The sequence below is a fragment of the Trachemys scripta genome, chromosome 6 (genome assembly GCF_013100865.1).
Source record: "Trachemys scripta elegans isolate TJP31775 chromosome 6, CAS_Tse_1.0, whole genome shotgun sequence".
In the NCBI taxonomy this organism is placed as follows: domain Eukaryota; kingdom Metazoa; phylum Chordata; order Testudines; family Emydidae; genus Trachemys; species Trachemys scripta.
In genome coordinates this window covers 47,667,325-47,684,690 of record NC_048303.1, presented here as the reverse complement: position 1 = coordinate 47,684,690, position 17,366 = coordinate 47,667,325, and the positions used below count along the sequence as shown (strand labels likewise).

At 44.3% G+C, this 17,366-nt stretch overlaps 1 protein-coding gene across 2 annotated transcripts in view; it reads right to left on the bottom strand.

Annotated features, from left to right (window-relative positions):
* RASGRF2 (Ras protein specific guanine nucleotide releasing factor 2) overlaps positions 1-17,366 on the bottom strand; it is a 199,173-nt gene that overhangs the window by 112,896 nt on the left and 68,911 nt on the right. For both annotated transcript variants that reach the window (XM_034774092.1, XM_034774093.1), the window contains exons 9-10: positions 16,092-16,210; positions 9,638-9,798 (exon numbers count right to left, since the gene is read on the bottom strand). In XM_034774092.1, coding sequence (XP_034629983.1) covers positions 9,638-9,798; positions 16,092-16,210 — 280 coding nt within the window. The remainder of the gene's footprint in view (positions 1-9,637; positions 9,799-16,091; positions 16,211-17,366) is intronic.

The window sequence follows — 17,366 nt, the reverse complement described above, 5'->3', positions numbered from 1 at the left end:
GGCCAAATGGACCTTAATTGATGAAAGGGACAAACGTTGGAGCTTGAGATGCATCAGAGCCCCCGACCAAGAAAGCAGAAAGGCGTCCAACAGGGAGCCCTTATCGACCCCCCGAAATGAGCAGAACCGTTGGCACTTCCTGTTCTGGCGAGTCACGAACAAGTCCACCTGGGGAGACCCTCACTTTCAGAAGATCTGGTCGACCACATTGGGGTGGAGAGACAACTCGTGGCAAGACGAGAAGGTTCTGCTGCGGTGATTTGTGAATACGTTCCTAGTTCCGGGGAGGTGTGCTTCCATGAGATGAATGGCATGCTGCACACAAAAGTCCCATAGTCTGAGGGCTTCCTGGCAGAGGGCTGATGACCTGGCTCCACCCTGCTTGTTAATATAAAAAATCGTGGTGGTGGTGTCCATCAGGACTTGAACCACTTTGCCTTGTAACTGGGACCAAAAAGCTCTCTGACATTTATGTGGAGGAAGCAGTCAACCCCCAACCAGCAGCATTGTGTACTGAGTTCACCCAGGTGGGCTCCCCAGATAGGGTCCGAGGCATCGGACACCAGAATCAGCGATGGGAACAGGGCCATGAAGGGGACTCTCTGCAATACTGATGTAGGGTTCAGCCACCATGCCAGTGACACCCGGATGTGGTCCGGCACCTTGACTACCTGGTCCAGGCCATGCCTGTTGGGGATGTAGATCGACACCAACCAGCAGCCAGAGGTGGAGCCAGGCATGAAGGACCATGTAAGTACAAGCAGCCAAGTGGCCTAGCAGCCTTAGCAAGTGTGGGCGGTGGTGAGCAGGTGGCCCCTCACATAGGAGATTATGTCTGACTTGGCTCAGAAATGGGTCTCCAGGAGGAATGCCTTGGCCTGCATGGATCATGAACCACCCCAATAAACTCTATCTGTTGCATTGGTACGAGGGGCATTTTCTTTTAGTTCACTAACAGGCCCAGGTCGCAGCATGTGGCCCACACCAGATTGAGGCTGCTCTGTATCTGATCCTGCGATCTGCCCTTGATGAGCTAATCATCGAGATAAGGATTGACCTGAATCCCCCGACGCCTCAGATAAGCTGCTGCTGGAGCCATGCACTTTGTAAAGACCTGAAAGGCCGAGGAGAGGCCAAAAGGGAGTGCCATGAACTGGAAATGGCACTGGCCCACCATAAAATGGAGGAACTATCTGTGTCCTTGGAAGATACAGATATAGAAATAAGCATCTTTCAAGTCGAGAACAGCATACAAGTCTCCCAGATCCAGGGAGGGAATGATGGAGGCCAGGGATACCATGCAAAACTTCAAATTCTTGAGGTACTTTTTGAGTCGTTTCAGGTCCAGAATGGGACGTAGGCCCCCTTTTACCTTCAGGATCAAGAAATAGCGGGAGTAGAAACCTTTTCCCCTCATTTCCTGAGGGACCTCCTCCACCACCCTCAGTTGTAGGAGGTTGTTTACCTTCTGAATGAGGAGTTACTCGTGAGAAGGGTCCCTGAAGAGGGACAGGGTAGAGAGGGAGTAGGCAAAAACTGAAGGGTGTAGCCCAGCAACATAATTTCTAGCACGCAAAGGTCTGAGGTGACTCTTGACCAGGCCGAATGGTAGGGATGGAGACGGTTGAGGGAAAGATAGGGCAGATCCAGGGAGGTGACTGGGGCATCGCTCTCAAGCACACCTCAAAACTCCCACTTCTGGCCCCTATGGTGTTTTGCCAAACCAGGTTGCGCAGGTGAGCAGGAGGAGGAAGGGCAGCGGCGACTGAACACAGTGTCCCTTCTCCTCAGAGATCCCTGCCGAGGCTGCCCAGGCCTTGGCGGTGGGAGTGGCCTGAATGGCTTCCTCACAGACTGAAGCATATACATCCCCAGGGAACGGAGGGTGGCCCGAATGTCCTTCAGACCATGCAGCCTCATGTCCATCTGATCAGAGAACAGCCCGATCATCATCCCCTGCAGTGTGGGCACCTTTCCATCCACCACAGCGCCCACCTGCATTTTCTGCACCGAGCCCAGTGCCACTGGTGCCAATTGGGGTTTGTCGGACATGGCAACCAAGGACTGGAGAGACAGGGGCATCGGCATTACCAACATGCCCCAGGCATTCCAGTACGGCCATTGCGTTGGCCACTGGCCCTGCTACCGGGTCAGCATCGCTGCGGCGGATGCACCCTCCAGAGCCCAGTTGTGACAGTGCTGTCTCGGTGAGGGGCGGAACTCCCTCTCCGTGTTGGAGAAATCCTCCTTCAGTGATCAGGGCAGGGCCATCGACCCCTGGGTCTGGCAGCTAACCATCGCCGTGGTTGACCAGTGCCTCGAATGGTCAGACTGGTGCCAGGAGTACGGGGAGGGGTGCCGTGTTAGGGAGTGTCCCGTGGTGTTGGGGACGGTGACTGTCAGCACAAACACAACTGGTGCCAACCGGCACCTCCCCCTGGGTGAGACCCGGCGTGAAGGGTGAGGCCCGGCGCAAAGGCAGAGACAAGGAGCGTGGTGCCGGCAACCTGTAGCGGTGACCTAGTGACCTGGGGTGATGCAGAGACCAAGAACATGGTGACAAAGGGTTCTGCCTTGACTGCGGAGACCGGCGGCACTCACTCACCTTCTGATAGGCCTTCACGGCTGGCTTGCCCTTGTAGGGACACTTCACCGGGTCCATCACCGCATGCAGTACCGGCTGGCAGGAGCGTATGTTGCTCTCTGGGCGCTGGGAGCTGAGAGGGCGTTGACTGCGCCATCAGCTTTGGTCCCCTACCGCTCCCCGGAGTCAGTGGCAGATCCCTTAGGGGGATAGTAGGTCCCCTCAGGTTTGTGCCCCCTTGTGGCTCTGGCATGGGCAGGCGGCCAAGTACATTCCGTTGCCCAATGCCCTTGATCTGACTTGCTTGGTGCTGGGTCCCTCTTCTTAGTCTTCATCTTGGGCACCGGCAAAGGGGACCGGTGCCGGGAAGAGCCAGATGCCGGGGGTGTGCTAGGCACCAAGGCCAAAGTGCTGGGTGTTGCGTCCAGCCGGGCCGGCTCCCAGGCTGGGCGAAGAGCGGCCTCCATAAGAAGGGCCCTTAAGCGAATGTCGCATTCTTTCTGTGTGCTGGGATGAAAGTTCTTACAGATGTGACACTTCTCTTTAACTGGGTTTCCCCCCAAGCACTTCAGCTACCATGTGGGTCATTAACAGGAATAGGCCTGTTGCAGTCAGAGAAGGGCTGAAAATCCAGAGACCGGGGCATGCCCCACCTGGGGCAAAGTCGCTGCCAGGACCCTAACTGACTAACTACAGTACTTAACAGCTACTTACTAACTAATCTACTATAAACAAACTATTTACAGCTGGAACGCAAGGTTCAAGGAGTAGGCGGGTGGGGAGGGGAAGAAATACTGACCACTTGCGAAGCAAGGGAAAGAGGCGCTGCAATCTACCACCACAGACAGTAAGAAGGAACTGAGAGGGCATAGGGCCGGCGGCCCCTGATATACCGACGCATGAGCGCGGCACTCAAGGGGGCGTAGGGTGACCAGACAGCAAGTGTGAAAAATCGGGACAGGGGGTGGGGGTAATAAGATCCTATATAAGAAAAAGACCCAAAAATCGGGACTGTCCCTATAAAATCGGGACATCTGGTCACCCTAAGGGGGCGCCACAGCCGGCCCTACGGATACTGCCAAGGCAAAAGTCTCCGACAACTGCGCACACACCTAGAATGGAATCGACATGAGCAAGCACCCGAAGAAGAAATTCTTCTTATTTTGCCAATAAAGGTTTAAGAGTCTGCTAGAAAAAGCAGAGCCCATTCTTGCTCCCTCTCTAGGGACTGGATGAAGAATGATCTTTTCACCCTGTTTAAAAGAGACACTGTTGATTTGGAAATCACATTTCTATCTGAAATTTTTGTACCTGCTGCTGCAGGTAGCTCTAAATTGACAGTAACTGAAAAAGATTAGAGGAAAAATATTTCTCTGTTTTCCATTTGCTTATACTCTGCATCAGACCAAGATTTGTTCCAGTGTTGGGTTTTTTTTGATGGTCCCTTTCACGCACTGATCTGGGGTGGGGGGAAACCACATACACACTCTTCCCCAGGCTCTGTCACTGTTCATCAGGAACAGCCACAGCAAAGCTGAAGCATATAGAAACAAGAGGAATGTATATATACCATAGTGAGAGAGGAGGGTGCGGAGTCAGTAAGTTTGGTGTTACTGCTCTTGGGCCTGCATAAAAGACCCTTATTGAAACATAACAGGGGACTAGGAAAACATCTACACTTTTTTTGAAGGGCAGAAAATGGATTTTTTAAAATCAAGTTAAAAAAAATCAAATTCACAGTGACCCCTTAAAAAAGGGACAGGTGCTATTTATTTACAGGCTCTTGAGACTAGAGTGGCTTAACTGGAGGAGCTAAGGGAGACAAAGAAGAGCACAGATGGAACTTCCGGACACAACCCAGGGTTGTAAGTTCAATCCTTGAGGAGGCCACTTAGGGATCTGGGGCAAAATCAGTACTTGGTCCTGCTAGTGAAGGCAGGGAGCTGGACTCGATGATCTTTCAAGGTCCCTTCCAGTTCTAGGAGATAGGATATCTCCATTATTTAAAAAAATTTAATTTAATAGAGCTGTCTGGCAGCCTCTGTGGTGTTAAAGAGGATGAAAGTCTTGGGGAAGGAGAACATCAGACTGGACTGGGGGGAAACAACCCATAGTTGGGACTTCCTTCCAGATGATGTCATGGTATCCTCTCACTCTGAGTATACCTCTCCAGGGAAGGGAATCTCAGTTATTAGGAAGAGACAGGTAATAGTAATGGGGGATTCAGTCATTAGAAATATAGATAGCTGGGTTTGTGATGACTGGGAAAACCGCATGGTAATTGCCTGCCAGGTGCAAAGGTTGTGGATCTCTTAAGAGATTTAGACAGACTTATGTACAGTGCTGGGGAGGAGCCAGTGGTTGTGGTACATGTAGGTAACATTGACATAGGTAAAGATAGGAGAGGGAAGTCCCGGAGCCAAAATTTAGGCTGCTAAGTAAGAGATTAAAGTCCAGGACCTCCATGGTAGCATTCTCTGAAATGCTTCCAGTTCCCTGTGCAAGGCCAGTTAGACAGGCAGAACTGCAGGATCTCCATGCATGGCTGCACAGGCACCAACTTTCCTTGGCACCAGTGGGTGCCCGGCCCCGCCCCAGCCCCGCCGTGACTCCGCCCCTCCCTGCCCCTATTGGACACCTCCCCAAATCCCGGCCCCGCCTCTTCCCCGAGCGCGCCGCATTCCTCCTCCTCTCCCTCCCTCCCAGCGCTTGCCGTGCAAAACAGCTATTTCGCGGCGCAAGCGCTGGGAGGGAGGGGGGAGAAGCAGGATGCAGTGGCGCGCTCAGGGGAGGAGGCGGAGCGGAGCGGAGGCGGAGGTGAGCTGGGGTGGGGAGCTGCTGGTGGGTGCAGAGCACCCACCAATTTTTCCCCATGGGTGCTCCAGCCCCGGAGCACCCACGGAGTCGGCGCCTATGCATGGCTGAGATGGTGGTGTTCAGAGAGGGATTATTAGGAAGTGGAGAATGTTTTGGGAAAGGAAGATCCTATGCAGGAAGGATAGGTTCCACCTAAGCCAAAATGGAACTAAGTTGCTGGCATGTAAACTAGGTCATACAGGAGTTTTTAAAAAAAGGGCTGGGGGAAACAGACAGGTGCGGAGGAGCAGATGGTTTGGACAGAGACATCACCAGGGGAGGATTTATTAAAGGGGATATTCTAGAGCCCAGTAAAGAGGACAGGATAGAAGTTGAAAAAGTACAGGTAGGAACTGAAGAAAACAGTCAACAAAAAAGAGTCCCATTCTATTACATCACATGAAGGCAGACAACTAAATATTGACAAATTTTGTAAGTACTTCTATACAAATGCTATAAGTCTAATTTCTAAGATGGGTGCACTTGAGTGCCTGGTATTAAATGAGGATGTTGATATAATAGGCATCCTAGAAACTTGGTGGAATTATGATAATCAAAGGAACACAGTAATATCAGAGTGCAAAATATATAGGAATGACAGAGTAGGTCATGCCCATGGGGGAATGGCATATGTGTGAAAGAAAGCATAGCATCAAATATAGTAAAAATCTTAAATGAATCAAACTGTACCATAGAATCTCTGAATAGAAATTCCATGCTTGAAAAATCAGAGTACAGCAATAAGATACTACCAACCACCTAACCAGGATGTTAATGGTGATTGTGGAATGCTCAGAGAGATTAGAGAGGCTACAAAAACAGAAAACCCAATAATAATGGGGGATTTCAGCTATCCTCATATTGACTGGGTATATGTCACCTCAGGACAGGATGCAGCGATAAAATTTTAGACAGCATTAATGACTGCTACTTGGAGCAGTTAGTTCTGGAACCCACAAGAAGAGAGGCAATTCTTGATTTAGTCCTAAGTGGTGCAGAGGTTGTGGTCCAAGAGGTGAATATAACTGAACCACTCCATAATAGTGACCATAATACAATTAAATTTAACATTCTTGTAGGGGAGAATACCAAAGAAACCCACCACAGCAACATTTAATTTCCAAAAGGGAACTACTCAAAAATGAGGAAGCTAGTTAAACAGAAATTAAAAGCATCAGTCACAAGAGTGAAATGGCTGGAAGTAGCATGGAAACTTTTTAAAAACACCATAATAGAGGCTCAAAATAAATGTATGCCCCAAATTAAAAAATAAAAAACAGTAAGAGGACCAAAACAAATTGCCACCATGGCTAAACAACTGAATGAAAGAGGCTGTTAGAGACAAAAAGACATCCGTTAAAAATTGGAAGTCAAATCCTAGTGAGGAAAATAAAAAGGAGCATAAACTCTGGCAAGTCAAATGTAGAATTATAATTAGGCAGGCCAAAAGAGAATTTGAAGAGCAATCTAGCAAAAGACACAAAAAGTAACTGCAAAAATTTTTTGCATACACCAAAAACAGGGAAGTTGCCAAACTATCAGTGGGGCCACTGGATGATCAAGGTGCTAAAGGAGCACTCAAGAAAGACAAGGCTTTTGCAAAGAAACTAAATGAATTCTTTGCACCAGTCTTCATTGCGGAGGAGGAGAAGGAGATTCCTACACCTGAGCCATTCTTTTAGGTTACAGATCTGAGGAAATTTCCCAAACTAAGGTGTCAGTAGGGGAGGTTTTGGAACAAACTGATAAATTAAACAGTAATAGGTCACCAGTACCAGATGGTATACACCTAAGGGTTTTGAAGGAACTCAAATATAAAATTGCAGAACCACTAACTGTGGTTATGTATGGTATGTAACCTATCACTTAAATCAGCTTCTGTACCAGATGACTGGCAGATAGCTAATGTGATGCCAATTTTTTTACAAAGGTTCCAGAGGTAATCCTGGCAATTACAGGCCGGTAAGCTTAAGTACAGTACCAGGCAGACTGGTTGAAACTATGGTAAATAAGAGATAAGTTGGGGATGAGTCAACATGGCTTTCTTAAAGGAAATCATGCCTCACTAATCTATTAGAATTCTTTGAGGGGGTCAACAAACATGTGGACAAGGGTGATCCAGTGGATACGGTATACTTTCGGAAAACCTTTGACAAGGTCCCACACCAAAGGCTCTTAAGCAAACTAATAGTCATGTGATAAGACGGTAGGTCCTCTCATGGATCAGTAACTGGTTAAAAGATAGGAAACAAAGGGTAAGAATAAGTGGTCAGTTTTCACAATGGAGAGAAGTAAATAGCAGTGTTCCCCAGGGATCTGTACTGGGACCAGTACTGTTCAACATATTCATAAATGATCTGGAAAAAGGGGTGTACAGTGAAGTTGCAAAGTTTGCAGATGATATTAAATAAATCAGATAGTTAAGTCCAAAGCAGACAGCGAAGAGTTACAAAGGGATCTCACAAAATTGGGTGACTGGGCAACAAAATGGCAGATGCAATTCAATGTTGATAAATGCAAAGTAATGCATATTGGAAAACATAATCCTAACTATACATACAAAATGATGAGGTCTCAGTTAGCTGTTACAACTCAAGAAAGTCAAACTGAAATCATTGTGGATAGTTCTCATGTGCAATGGCAGTCAAAAAAGGAAACAGAATGTTAGAAACCACTAGGCAAGGGATAGATAAGAAGACAGAAAATATCATAATACCACTATATAAAGTTACAGAGAAGGGCAACAAAAATTATGAAGGGTATAAAACAGCTTCCAGATGAGGAGAGATTAAAAAGACAAACTATTCAGCAAGGAAAAGAGACGACTAAGCAAGGAGATAATAGAGATATATAAAATCATGAATGGGGTGGAGTAAGTGAATAAGGACTATTCTTTACATAACTCAAGAGCCAAGGGTCACCCAATGAAATTAATAGGCAGCAGGTTTAAAACAAAAGTATTTCTTCACATAACGCAGTCACCCCACAGTTGCGAGGGGATGTTGTGAAGGCCAAAAGTTATAACTGGTTCAAAAAAGAATTAGATAAGTTCATGAAGGATAGGTCCATCAGTGGCTATTAGCCAAGATGGTCAGGTATGCAACCCCGTGATCTGAGTGTCCCTAACCCTCAGACTGCCAGATGCAGGGACTGGACAATAGGAGTTGGATTACTTGATGATTGCTCTGTTCTGTTCAATCAACTTGAAACCTCTGGTATTGACCACTGTCAGAAAACAGAATGCTGAGTAGAAGGGGCATTGGTCTGCCCCAATATGGCCATTCTTTATCTTTTTATTTATTAATTTTTAATGTTTCAGGCCCCATGAAGTCAGTGACCCTCACTCACACATTCAGGGTGAATCTCATGACCTGATTTTATTTGGGATGGAATGAAATTTTCCTCCCATGTCACATTAGCCTACCTGAAAAGAATATCAGTGTGTGGGAGGAGGAGGTCTACATTTCCCTGGGAAGCATTCTGCAGGGATCAGTTGGTGGAAAGTTTAGGTATGTGCCTGGAAACCTGAGGTGCACCAGACTATTAGCAGCTTTAGCACACTTTCATGATGCACCTGAGCTACAATGCCTGGAATGCTTGTTTTCAGTGTCACAGTTTCAGATAGGAGAGTTTCTTGAACTGGAAGCTAATAATCATGGCCTCTGTTCTCAAAAGTTTTGCACAGGTGAGGCTAAGGGCAGGGAACATATACATTTATATTCCTATATTTTATATACACCCTTACGCATACTGTGCTGTGTAACATGAATACAGCGGCAAAGAGAAGGACATGCAGATAATTATCATCTTTTCATTCTAGGGTGAAGAGGATTGAGTTTATTAATATTCTATGCATATGCAATTGTCTAAAGCTTTCCTGCAATAAATGTCACCTTGCTATATTTCACTGGGCAGTTCATAATTTTAATTGAATATCTTTTAGAGAGACTAACATATACTTCAAACTGAATCACTATTATTTTCTACCTATATAACAATGAGAGAGTATTTTAGTCAATTACTGTGCATTATCTCAGTTTTGTTTACTGTAGCATATGAAAATCCTCACATTAAAACCATAATACCATGAGATACTGAAATTTCACAGACAGTGCTAAGTTAAAATATTTATTGCCCTCAATTTTCTATATTTTAACCATCTGGCTTGTAAATGAGGTAGTTATGTAAATTCTGTACCTTCAGCAGATGCAGTTTTCCTCCTGAACTTCTTGTACAAATTAAAAAGTGTTTTGTAAATAAGAAGCATTGTCTTTCTCCTTCTTTTTTCAAAGACAATGATCCCAGGCGAACTTTACTAAGTTTCCCCCTCTCAACTGAAGGGACTTGAATAAGAGAACCTGGTGATTACAAAAGTGAAGAATATGCTGTAATTATAAAACTATTTAATAAGTGATGTACCCAGTGTTAATGTAACAGGCAGTCTATTCTATACTATATATAAAAAGCATTCATGCAACTCATTAACTCCCATGGGAGTGCAGAGATACCTTGCTCTTAGAACAGAGACTAGTAATTCATTTATTTTTTACCCTCTAGATTGGTTTTCACTCTCTAGATCAAATTCAGGAGAAAGTTGTACCTCTTTATACCAACAATAATTGCAACCCTATTTCTTTACTCACATTAGGGCCATATTCAGCCAAATCCAACCTGCAATAATGCTTGTGCTCCTGCCAGGGAGATTTCAAGGAAAAATTCATGGGTACTTTAAGTTACATATCATGTGTCTCTTGGTCAGATAATGGAGATTAGGTGGCAATGTAGAACAATTTGCACTAATTTGGTTTTTAGTATCTTCGCAAAATGAGTAATTTAAACATCAAGGAAATGGAAGAGGGTAGGGATAGCGTACAGTTGAAAAAAGGAACTGACAGAGGAGTTTAAATAAGATGGGCTTCTTTTCCTTTAGTTTACTTTGCACAATTCTCAGCCCTCCTGGGCCAAACTGAAGCCTACTGTCTGCAGACACAACTCCCATTGAATTCAATAGAGACTGTATCCTGTTACGCCAGTGTCTGAATCAGATCACCACAACATTTCACATTGGTAAAAGTTACATTACTATGCCACTTGCACCATCTTTAATCTGTTTTCTGATCAACTTTCACAGAACACCCAACTTACACCACCATGTGTGTCACCCATTTGTGACCTTTGTGGAGTCAGTTTTTTTCTTATGGATCAAATATACAACTCCTTATGTGTATCTGAGAGCAGTATCTGACTCAAAAGTTTATCCACTTAGTTAATAAATATTAGCTTAAAATTCATTACATTACATTGGAAGGAAAATCATCTTGTTCACTCTTCATGTATAAAGTGTTAAGTTAATAACATATATATAAATGGAAAACAAATGTCTTACTGAGAAAGCAATGTTTAGTTTACATAAAATTTAGCTGAATACTTACCTTCCCCAAATACACGTTTTAAATTAATTTTAGACATAACAATATATATAAAGCTTCTATAAACAGGCATAGTCAAATACACACTGGTAAAAGACAGTTAGAACTGTATTCACTAATGCCTATTTTATGTTTAAACTAGAGGGGTATGACAAAATTCTCACCATTGCAATAAAAAACTGGAATAAAGTTCAACTTTCTGAAGTTTTGCAGAGGCATGGAACATTTTTTAGTTTCATGAAACATTTTGCAGATTCATCTAGAATTCTGAGCAAAAAAATTATGTGTGGGTTTTTTTGTTGTTGTTGTTGTTGGTTTTTTTTTTCCAAACAAAACTGCCTATCTGTCCAGCTGAAAAGCTACTAAGAAGACCAGCTTTGTGTGTTGAATTGTGACATTCACTCCCTGACACCTCCCACCATCACCTTCCAAAACACTATGCAAGGCTTGGCTTGAAATTAAAAAATTCTGAAGGAACTTTCCATTCCAGAGTTTATAACATGTTCTTCTTAGCTCCTAAAATTCAAGATAGGATTTAATAGTAGTAACCATCTTATCCGTATTCTGCCTGGAGCAGAAGCAACTACATTAGAGTTAATACTTTTTGTGTTATCACTTTGCTTAAAGAAGTATTCATATTCACAAAGTGGTTTAGAAATACTCATTTTTTGCTGATGATATGGTACAATACTTTGAATAGTACAGTATTTAATAATGCCACTAATGGGCTGAAGATAGAGTATTTGTTAATGCCAAGTTGTGTTCCTGTAGAAATATGAAATGTTATTGTTTAAGAAACCAACATCATGAGCTGGTAGTATATCACATGAAATAAAGTACTGCGTGAACTCACTTTGCTGGATTAAATAAACAATTTAATATGAATCATATATTGAGTCAGTTCCCCAGCAAATACTCTATGGTTCCCATCTAGCAAAGAGGCCAATTTCTGTTGGGGTTTTCTGTTTGGTGAATTCCTATTAACAATAGGAGCTGAGCATCTGTTTGCCATACATTCCCACTACATATTTCCTCTTAAGGGGAAAAAAAAAACACATATTGGGACAGCTCCCTATTGTAATAAGTGATGCTAATTTTGGAACACTCATTAACCCAAATTAATTCAGTGACATGCTTCAGTAGAATTTTCAGATCAATCTTGGGTATTTTAACCAGAAATACTTGAACTAAGTGGTTTGGTATTGCCAAAATATTATTGTAACAACATACAGTATCTGCAATTTGGGACAGACTAAGTGTCATATTTTTCTTTTTAAAATGAGGCTTTAAGTCTGCACGCTGTTGCCTGATTTACAAATGCAATTCTGCTTTCTCCTGCTCTGGAGTGTTATAAATTGCCACAGTATTGCCAAGAGAGGAAGTTGGGCGGTTGGGAGGAGTGGATCTCAAGCAAGGAATCTGGGGGCCCTGGAAAGAGCATGGCACTTAATGGGCATTGGAGCAGTCTGTAGGCAGAAGTCACTAACAGAATGCATATTGGGACCCACTAGGTGCTAAAATCTATAGCAAGTTACAGTTACAATAGCAAGGAAGTGGCAGAGGGAAACACAGGAACAGGAACCAGTTCTCCTGACTCCCATACCTATAGGGTTACCATATTTTAATTTTTAAAAAGGAGGACACTCCATGGGGGCCCGGCCCCACCCCAACTCCGCCCCTTCCCCGCCCCCAGCCCTGCCCCAACTCTGCCCCCTCCCCGAACGCTCCGCCCCCTGCTCCTCCCCCTCCCCTGCTTCCCGCGAATCAAATGTTCATGGGAAGCCTGAAACAGGGAGGCAGCAGGTAAGCTGGGGCTGGGGCGGGGTGTGGCACGGCCCAGTCCGGCCCCCCTGGCCGAGCGGCTCCCTTTGGCGGCCGGCCGACCCAGGCCAAGAGGCTCTGGCCCCAGCGTCTCCCGCCCAGCTCGGCTTGGGTCCCGGGGCGCCAGCCCCCGGCCAAGTGTCCACACCCCCGGCCGAGCACCGCGCCGGCCCCCGGCCAAGTGCCCACGCCCCCGACCCTGACCGAGCACTGCCCCGGCCCCCGGCCGAGCACTGCGCCCCCGGCCCCCAGCCCCCGGCCCAGCCCCCCGGCCGAGCACCGCGCCCCCGGCCGAGTGCCCGCGCTCCCGGCCCCCGGCCCAGCACCCTGGCCGAGCACCGTGCCGGCCCCCAGCCCCGCACCCCCGGCCCGGCCCCCAGCCAAGCACCGCGCCGCCCCCAGCCCCGCACTCCCAGCCCCAGCCCCGTACCGCCGGCCCCAGCCCCAGCAGCCCCAGCCGAGCACCACCGGGCCCTCCCTCCCTATTTTCCCGGACATGTCCGGCTTTTGGGGATTTCCCCCCGGACGGGGATTTGAGGCCCAAAAAGCCGGACATGTCCGGGAAAATCCGGACGTATGGTAACCCTACATACCTATCCACAAGACCAATCTGAATGTCCTTAAATGCCTTTTAGTAAACTAAATTGCGTATTATATTCTACAAAGGTAACATTCACCCTGGGATGAAGGACTTGAACAAAGGTTTCTCCAACACTTATGTCTCTTGGTGGTTCTGTGTATGGAAGCCACAGAATGGGGTCTCATGTAGGCCCACATTGACCAAAGCAGAGGGCAACAACGGGAGACAGAGACAACAATGGTGAGATAGACTGCAGAGAAAGGTGCCAGACTGGAAGCAGTGGAGAACAGCCAGAGAACATGTACAGTCTTGTGCCAGCAGAATCAATACAAGTTTCCCTCTTGCTTCTCTGCCAATGTATTCAGCACTGATTTGGAGGAAACACTTCTACGGGTTGAGAAGCTAGCTCATTCTCCAGACCCTTGGTCTGTCTGCTGAGACTGCCAACAAAGACCCAATTAGCGTCAACTGTTACAGGCTATTTTTGTGACATGGACAGCAGGAAACCAAGTGATACAGAGAAATGAGGAGATTTTTTTGTTTTTGTTTCCACAGTCCATTTCTGATCTCTGCTATCATACAAGATCATGCACAGTCGATGATTTTACAAGATACACGACAATGTAAGTTTTCGGATCAGAGATCAGAACCTAGTCTTTGGTGAGATAATTTTCTTGCATCATGCACGGTTTTCAAAATAACTATTCTTCTCCAGAAATAATCATGGGTTTCATTGGCTTACTTAAAAAAAAAGATGGGTTATATTCAATTCTTATTAAAAACACCATTGAGTAAATATACTAAGACTTCTTCTCATGGTAGGTTTATTATATTTACTTTTTATTGACAAATTTCTAGGCATACAAACAAAACAAGATGAGCAATTACTAATAAAACAAATGACATAATTCAGATATATACACCAAAATATTGTAAGTACACTAAAGAATAACATGGTTTATACAGTATAATTAATTCACACAACACTTAGACTAGTGTCAGTCAAGGAAGTTGATGTCTCGCAACTTTTTTGGCACTAGATACAATGAAAGATACAACTTCTTGTCCAATATATTTTGTTTAATATTTTTCTTGCAGACACTTCCCTACATTTACATACACGGCATCTTAGAAAGGCAGGCTGGGTGAGGCAATATCTTTTATTGGACCAGCTTCTATTGGTAAGAGAGACAAGCTCTCGAGCTTATACAGAGCTCTTCTTCTGCCAGACCTGAAGCTTGTCTCTCTCATCAACAGAAGTTGGTACAATAAAAGATATTCCCTCACCCACCTTGTCTCTAATATCCTGGGACCAACAGCATTGAATTATGCCAAACATCCATATTTAATTATGAAAAATCCTTCCAAAACCTTCACAGATTTCAGAGTGACTGCTGTAATAAGAATCTTTATGTTATTATCCCTATTTCCTTGGTAAGGCCATATATTATAAAGACACTATACATTAGATTTCCAGAATTTTATTAAACACACACACACACAGAGAGAGAGAGAGCAATATTCAAAGGGCTTATGTGCTTTTCACAGCTGTCAAATTTAGTTCTAAAACATCTAATGTGAGTTCACACCTCAGGCCACCAGTCTTAATTTTAAAGGATGCACCTAAATTGCATTCTCAGGTTTCCCTGAATATCATCCTTTTTGGACTACAAAGAAGCCTATGCATATGAAAAGCCAAAAATCCTGCACTACAGATCTCTAGGTCAGCATAAAGATCTGCTTGTTTGGTGCTAATGATTCAGAGATAATCACTTACAAATATTTAGTTGTTTAACAAAAAATAAGTTTCATTTATCAATTTTTTCTTGAGTTTCTTTTAATATCATTGGCTTATCATTAATATAAGATCCACTATGCTGATAATTCCAACCTGATGCCAACATTTTCCATAAAAGATGCCATATTAAAGATTTATTTTCATCAAGATTATGTGGAATTTTACCATTAGGTCCATCATTACTATATATGAACCTCAAAGGAAACTCTTTCCAAAAATAATAATAAAGGATGCAGTGTCTCTCTCTCATGATGCAAATTGCTACGTACAAGTGAATCTGCACTCTTATGCAGGATGCTGATTCTTCACAGTTTCTTTTTGCAGGAACATTTCTGCCTTGTACACTGAACTTTTACTGTAGCCCAAAATGGTATTCTGTGAAACAAAATACTTGTCCTCACAAACTCAAATACATATATAATGCTGTTATGCTCTAATATCTGTTCTTGGCCATTTGTCAATGAATTATCCATCTAGCAGCAAAGGTTATAAAGAAATTAAATTATAGCATTTTGAGCTGTTCCCGAAGCACAAATGAAAAATGGGAACAGTAGACAGCTGTTTTCATTCCTCACAATCTCTCCACCATTTGACAAAGCTTCAAGTACTTCTAGCTTCTCTTGTGTTTTTGTCTGAATGTTGGCATCATCTGAGATTGCAACATCAATTGGCCAGACAGACCTGTTCTCCGTGGAGCTGTAGATAATTTCTGGTCCATTGAAGATGATAGTCCAGTCTGTATGTACGCTACTTTCCCATGGGTGCTTTACTATTATTGTGTTGCTGTTTTTCATGGCCCCTGAAAAAAACAGCACAGAAGTGGGGCTCAACTGTAGCCCAAAACTATTTGTCATGGGGCAACCTGTCACTTATTGTATGTGGACAACATCAGCCTTGTGATGTTGGGCACCAACAGTGTCATCTTCCCAATGATGCCAACATTAATTCTGCTGTTCTAATATACATTTTTCATTATTATATATATATATATACACACACACATATATTAAGAAAAAGCCTTACCTTGACGTATAAAAGTTTGGCTGGTATCTAGTAATATATCACAACCTTCTACTATCATTCTTTCTATGGCTAAATTTTTCCGGATATTTTCTGTGTCACTCACTTCATCATGCATCACCCTGTCAGGCACAGTACAAAGAGGATTTTTAATTCCCTGAAATCTATTTTGCAATATTAATATATATTGCTATCAAAGTAAATGTAAAAATAGCTAGCTTCCCCAAAAATTCACCTCAAGAACTGTCACACTTTGGTATTTGACCAAGCTGCTGGTCAACTTAAAGTAGTAATAAAAGTAGCTGCTAACAAGAAAAATAAGTTTTACAACCCTTGCTCCAACCTCTTCTCTTCATTCATAGATTCATTTCAGTCCAGGTACTCTACTTTCAACACTTCTGAAACTGCTCTCGCCAAAGTCTTGAATGACCGCATCTTGGCCAAATCTCATTAATGCTACCTACTTGAGCTTTCTGCAGCTACTAAGACCATCTTTCTTGCCCATCAGATCAGGCCACCCTCCTACTGTAGGCACTCCATTGGCCTTCTCTACCTATTCAATTTAGGTCACCTTGTCCGTGACTTCAAGGTCTTCCACAACTCTGCTCCAATTTGTATCTCGGATCTTCTCTCGTGGACCATTTTGCACCCTTTATTTACTTCAGCGATGCCAGACGCAATGCCTTATTTGTTTCCTTCTCCCAACCTGCTCCCTATACCTTTTCCCTATGCATAGAGGCTCCAATTCAGGATTGCACTTCAGCACATGCTTAAGTGCTGTGCTGAACAGTGATGCTTTCCTGAATAGGAGCCAGAATGCCCTCCCTACTCCAGTCTGGCAAATCACCACCCTCTGAGCATCCAAACTTTTTGTAAACTCATCCAAACACTTCTAAACCTCTGCAAAGCCCACAAACACCAATCCGCATAAAATGTCCTCCCCATTGGAGCTTTTACTAATCTAGAAGATGGAAGCACTAAGGACAATAGGGTTGGTAGAAAGCTGCTTGGGAGTTCTTCTATTATATTCTATATAGGTTCTTATACCATTCTCATCACTGTGGTATCTGAGAACCTTCCAGCAGTGTATTAAGTGATGTGACTAAATCTGTCTCAAGTGTTTTGTTCTTGTGATAGTCACTGCCTGCCCTGATAGTAGAGGAGGAGCAACAGCCTGAGTTCCTAATGTTGGCTGTCTAGTGAGTAGCTGGTGGGAGTGAACTCTTCACCTGAGGCATGGGATGAAGCAGAGTCTGCTGCTGCCACCACAGACCTAGC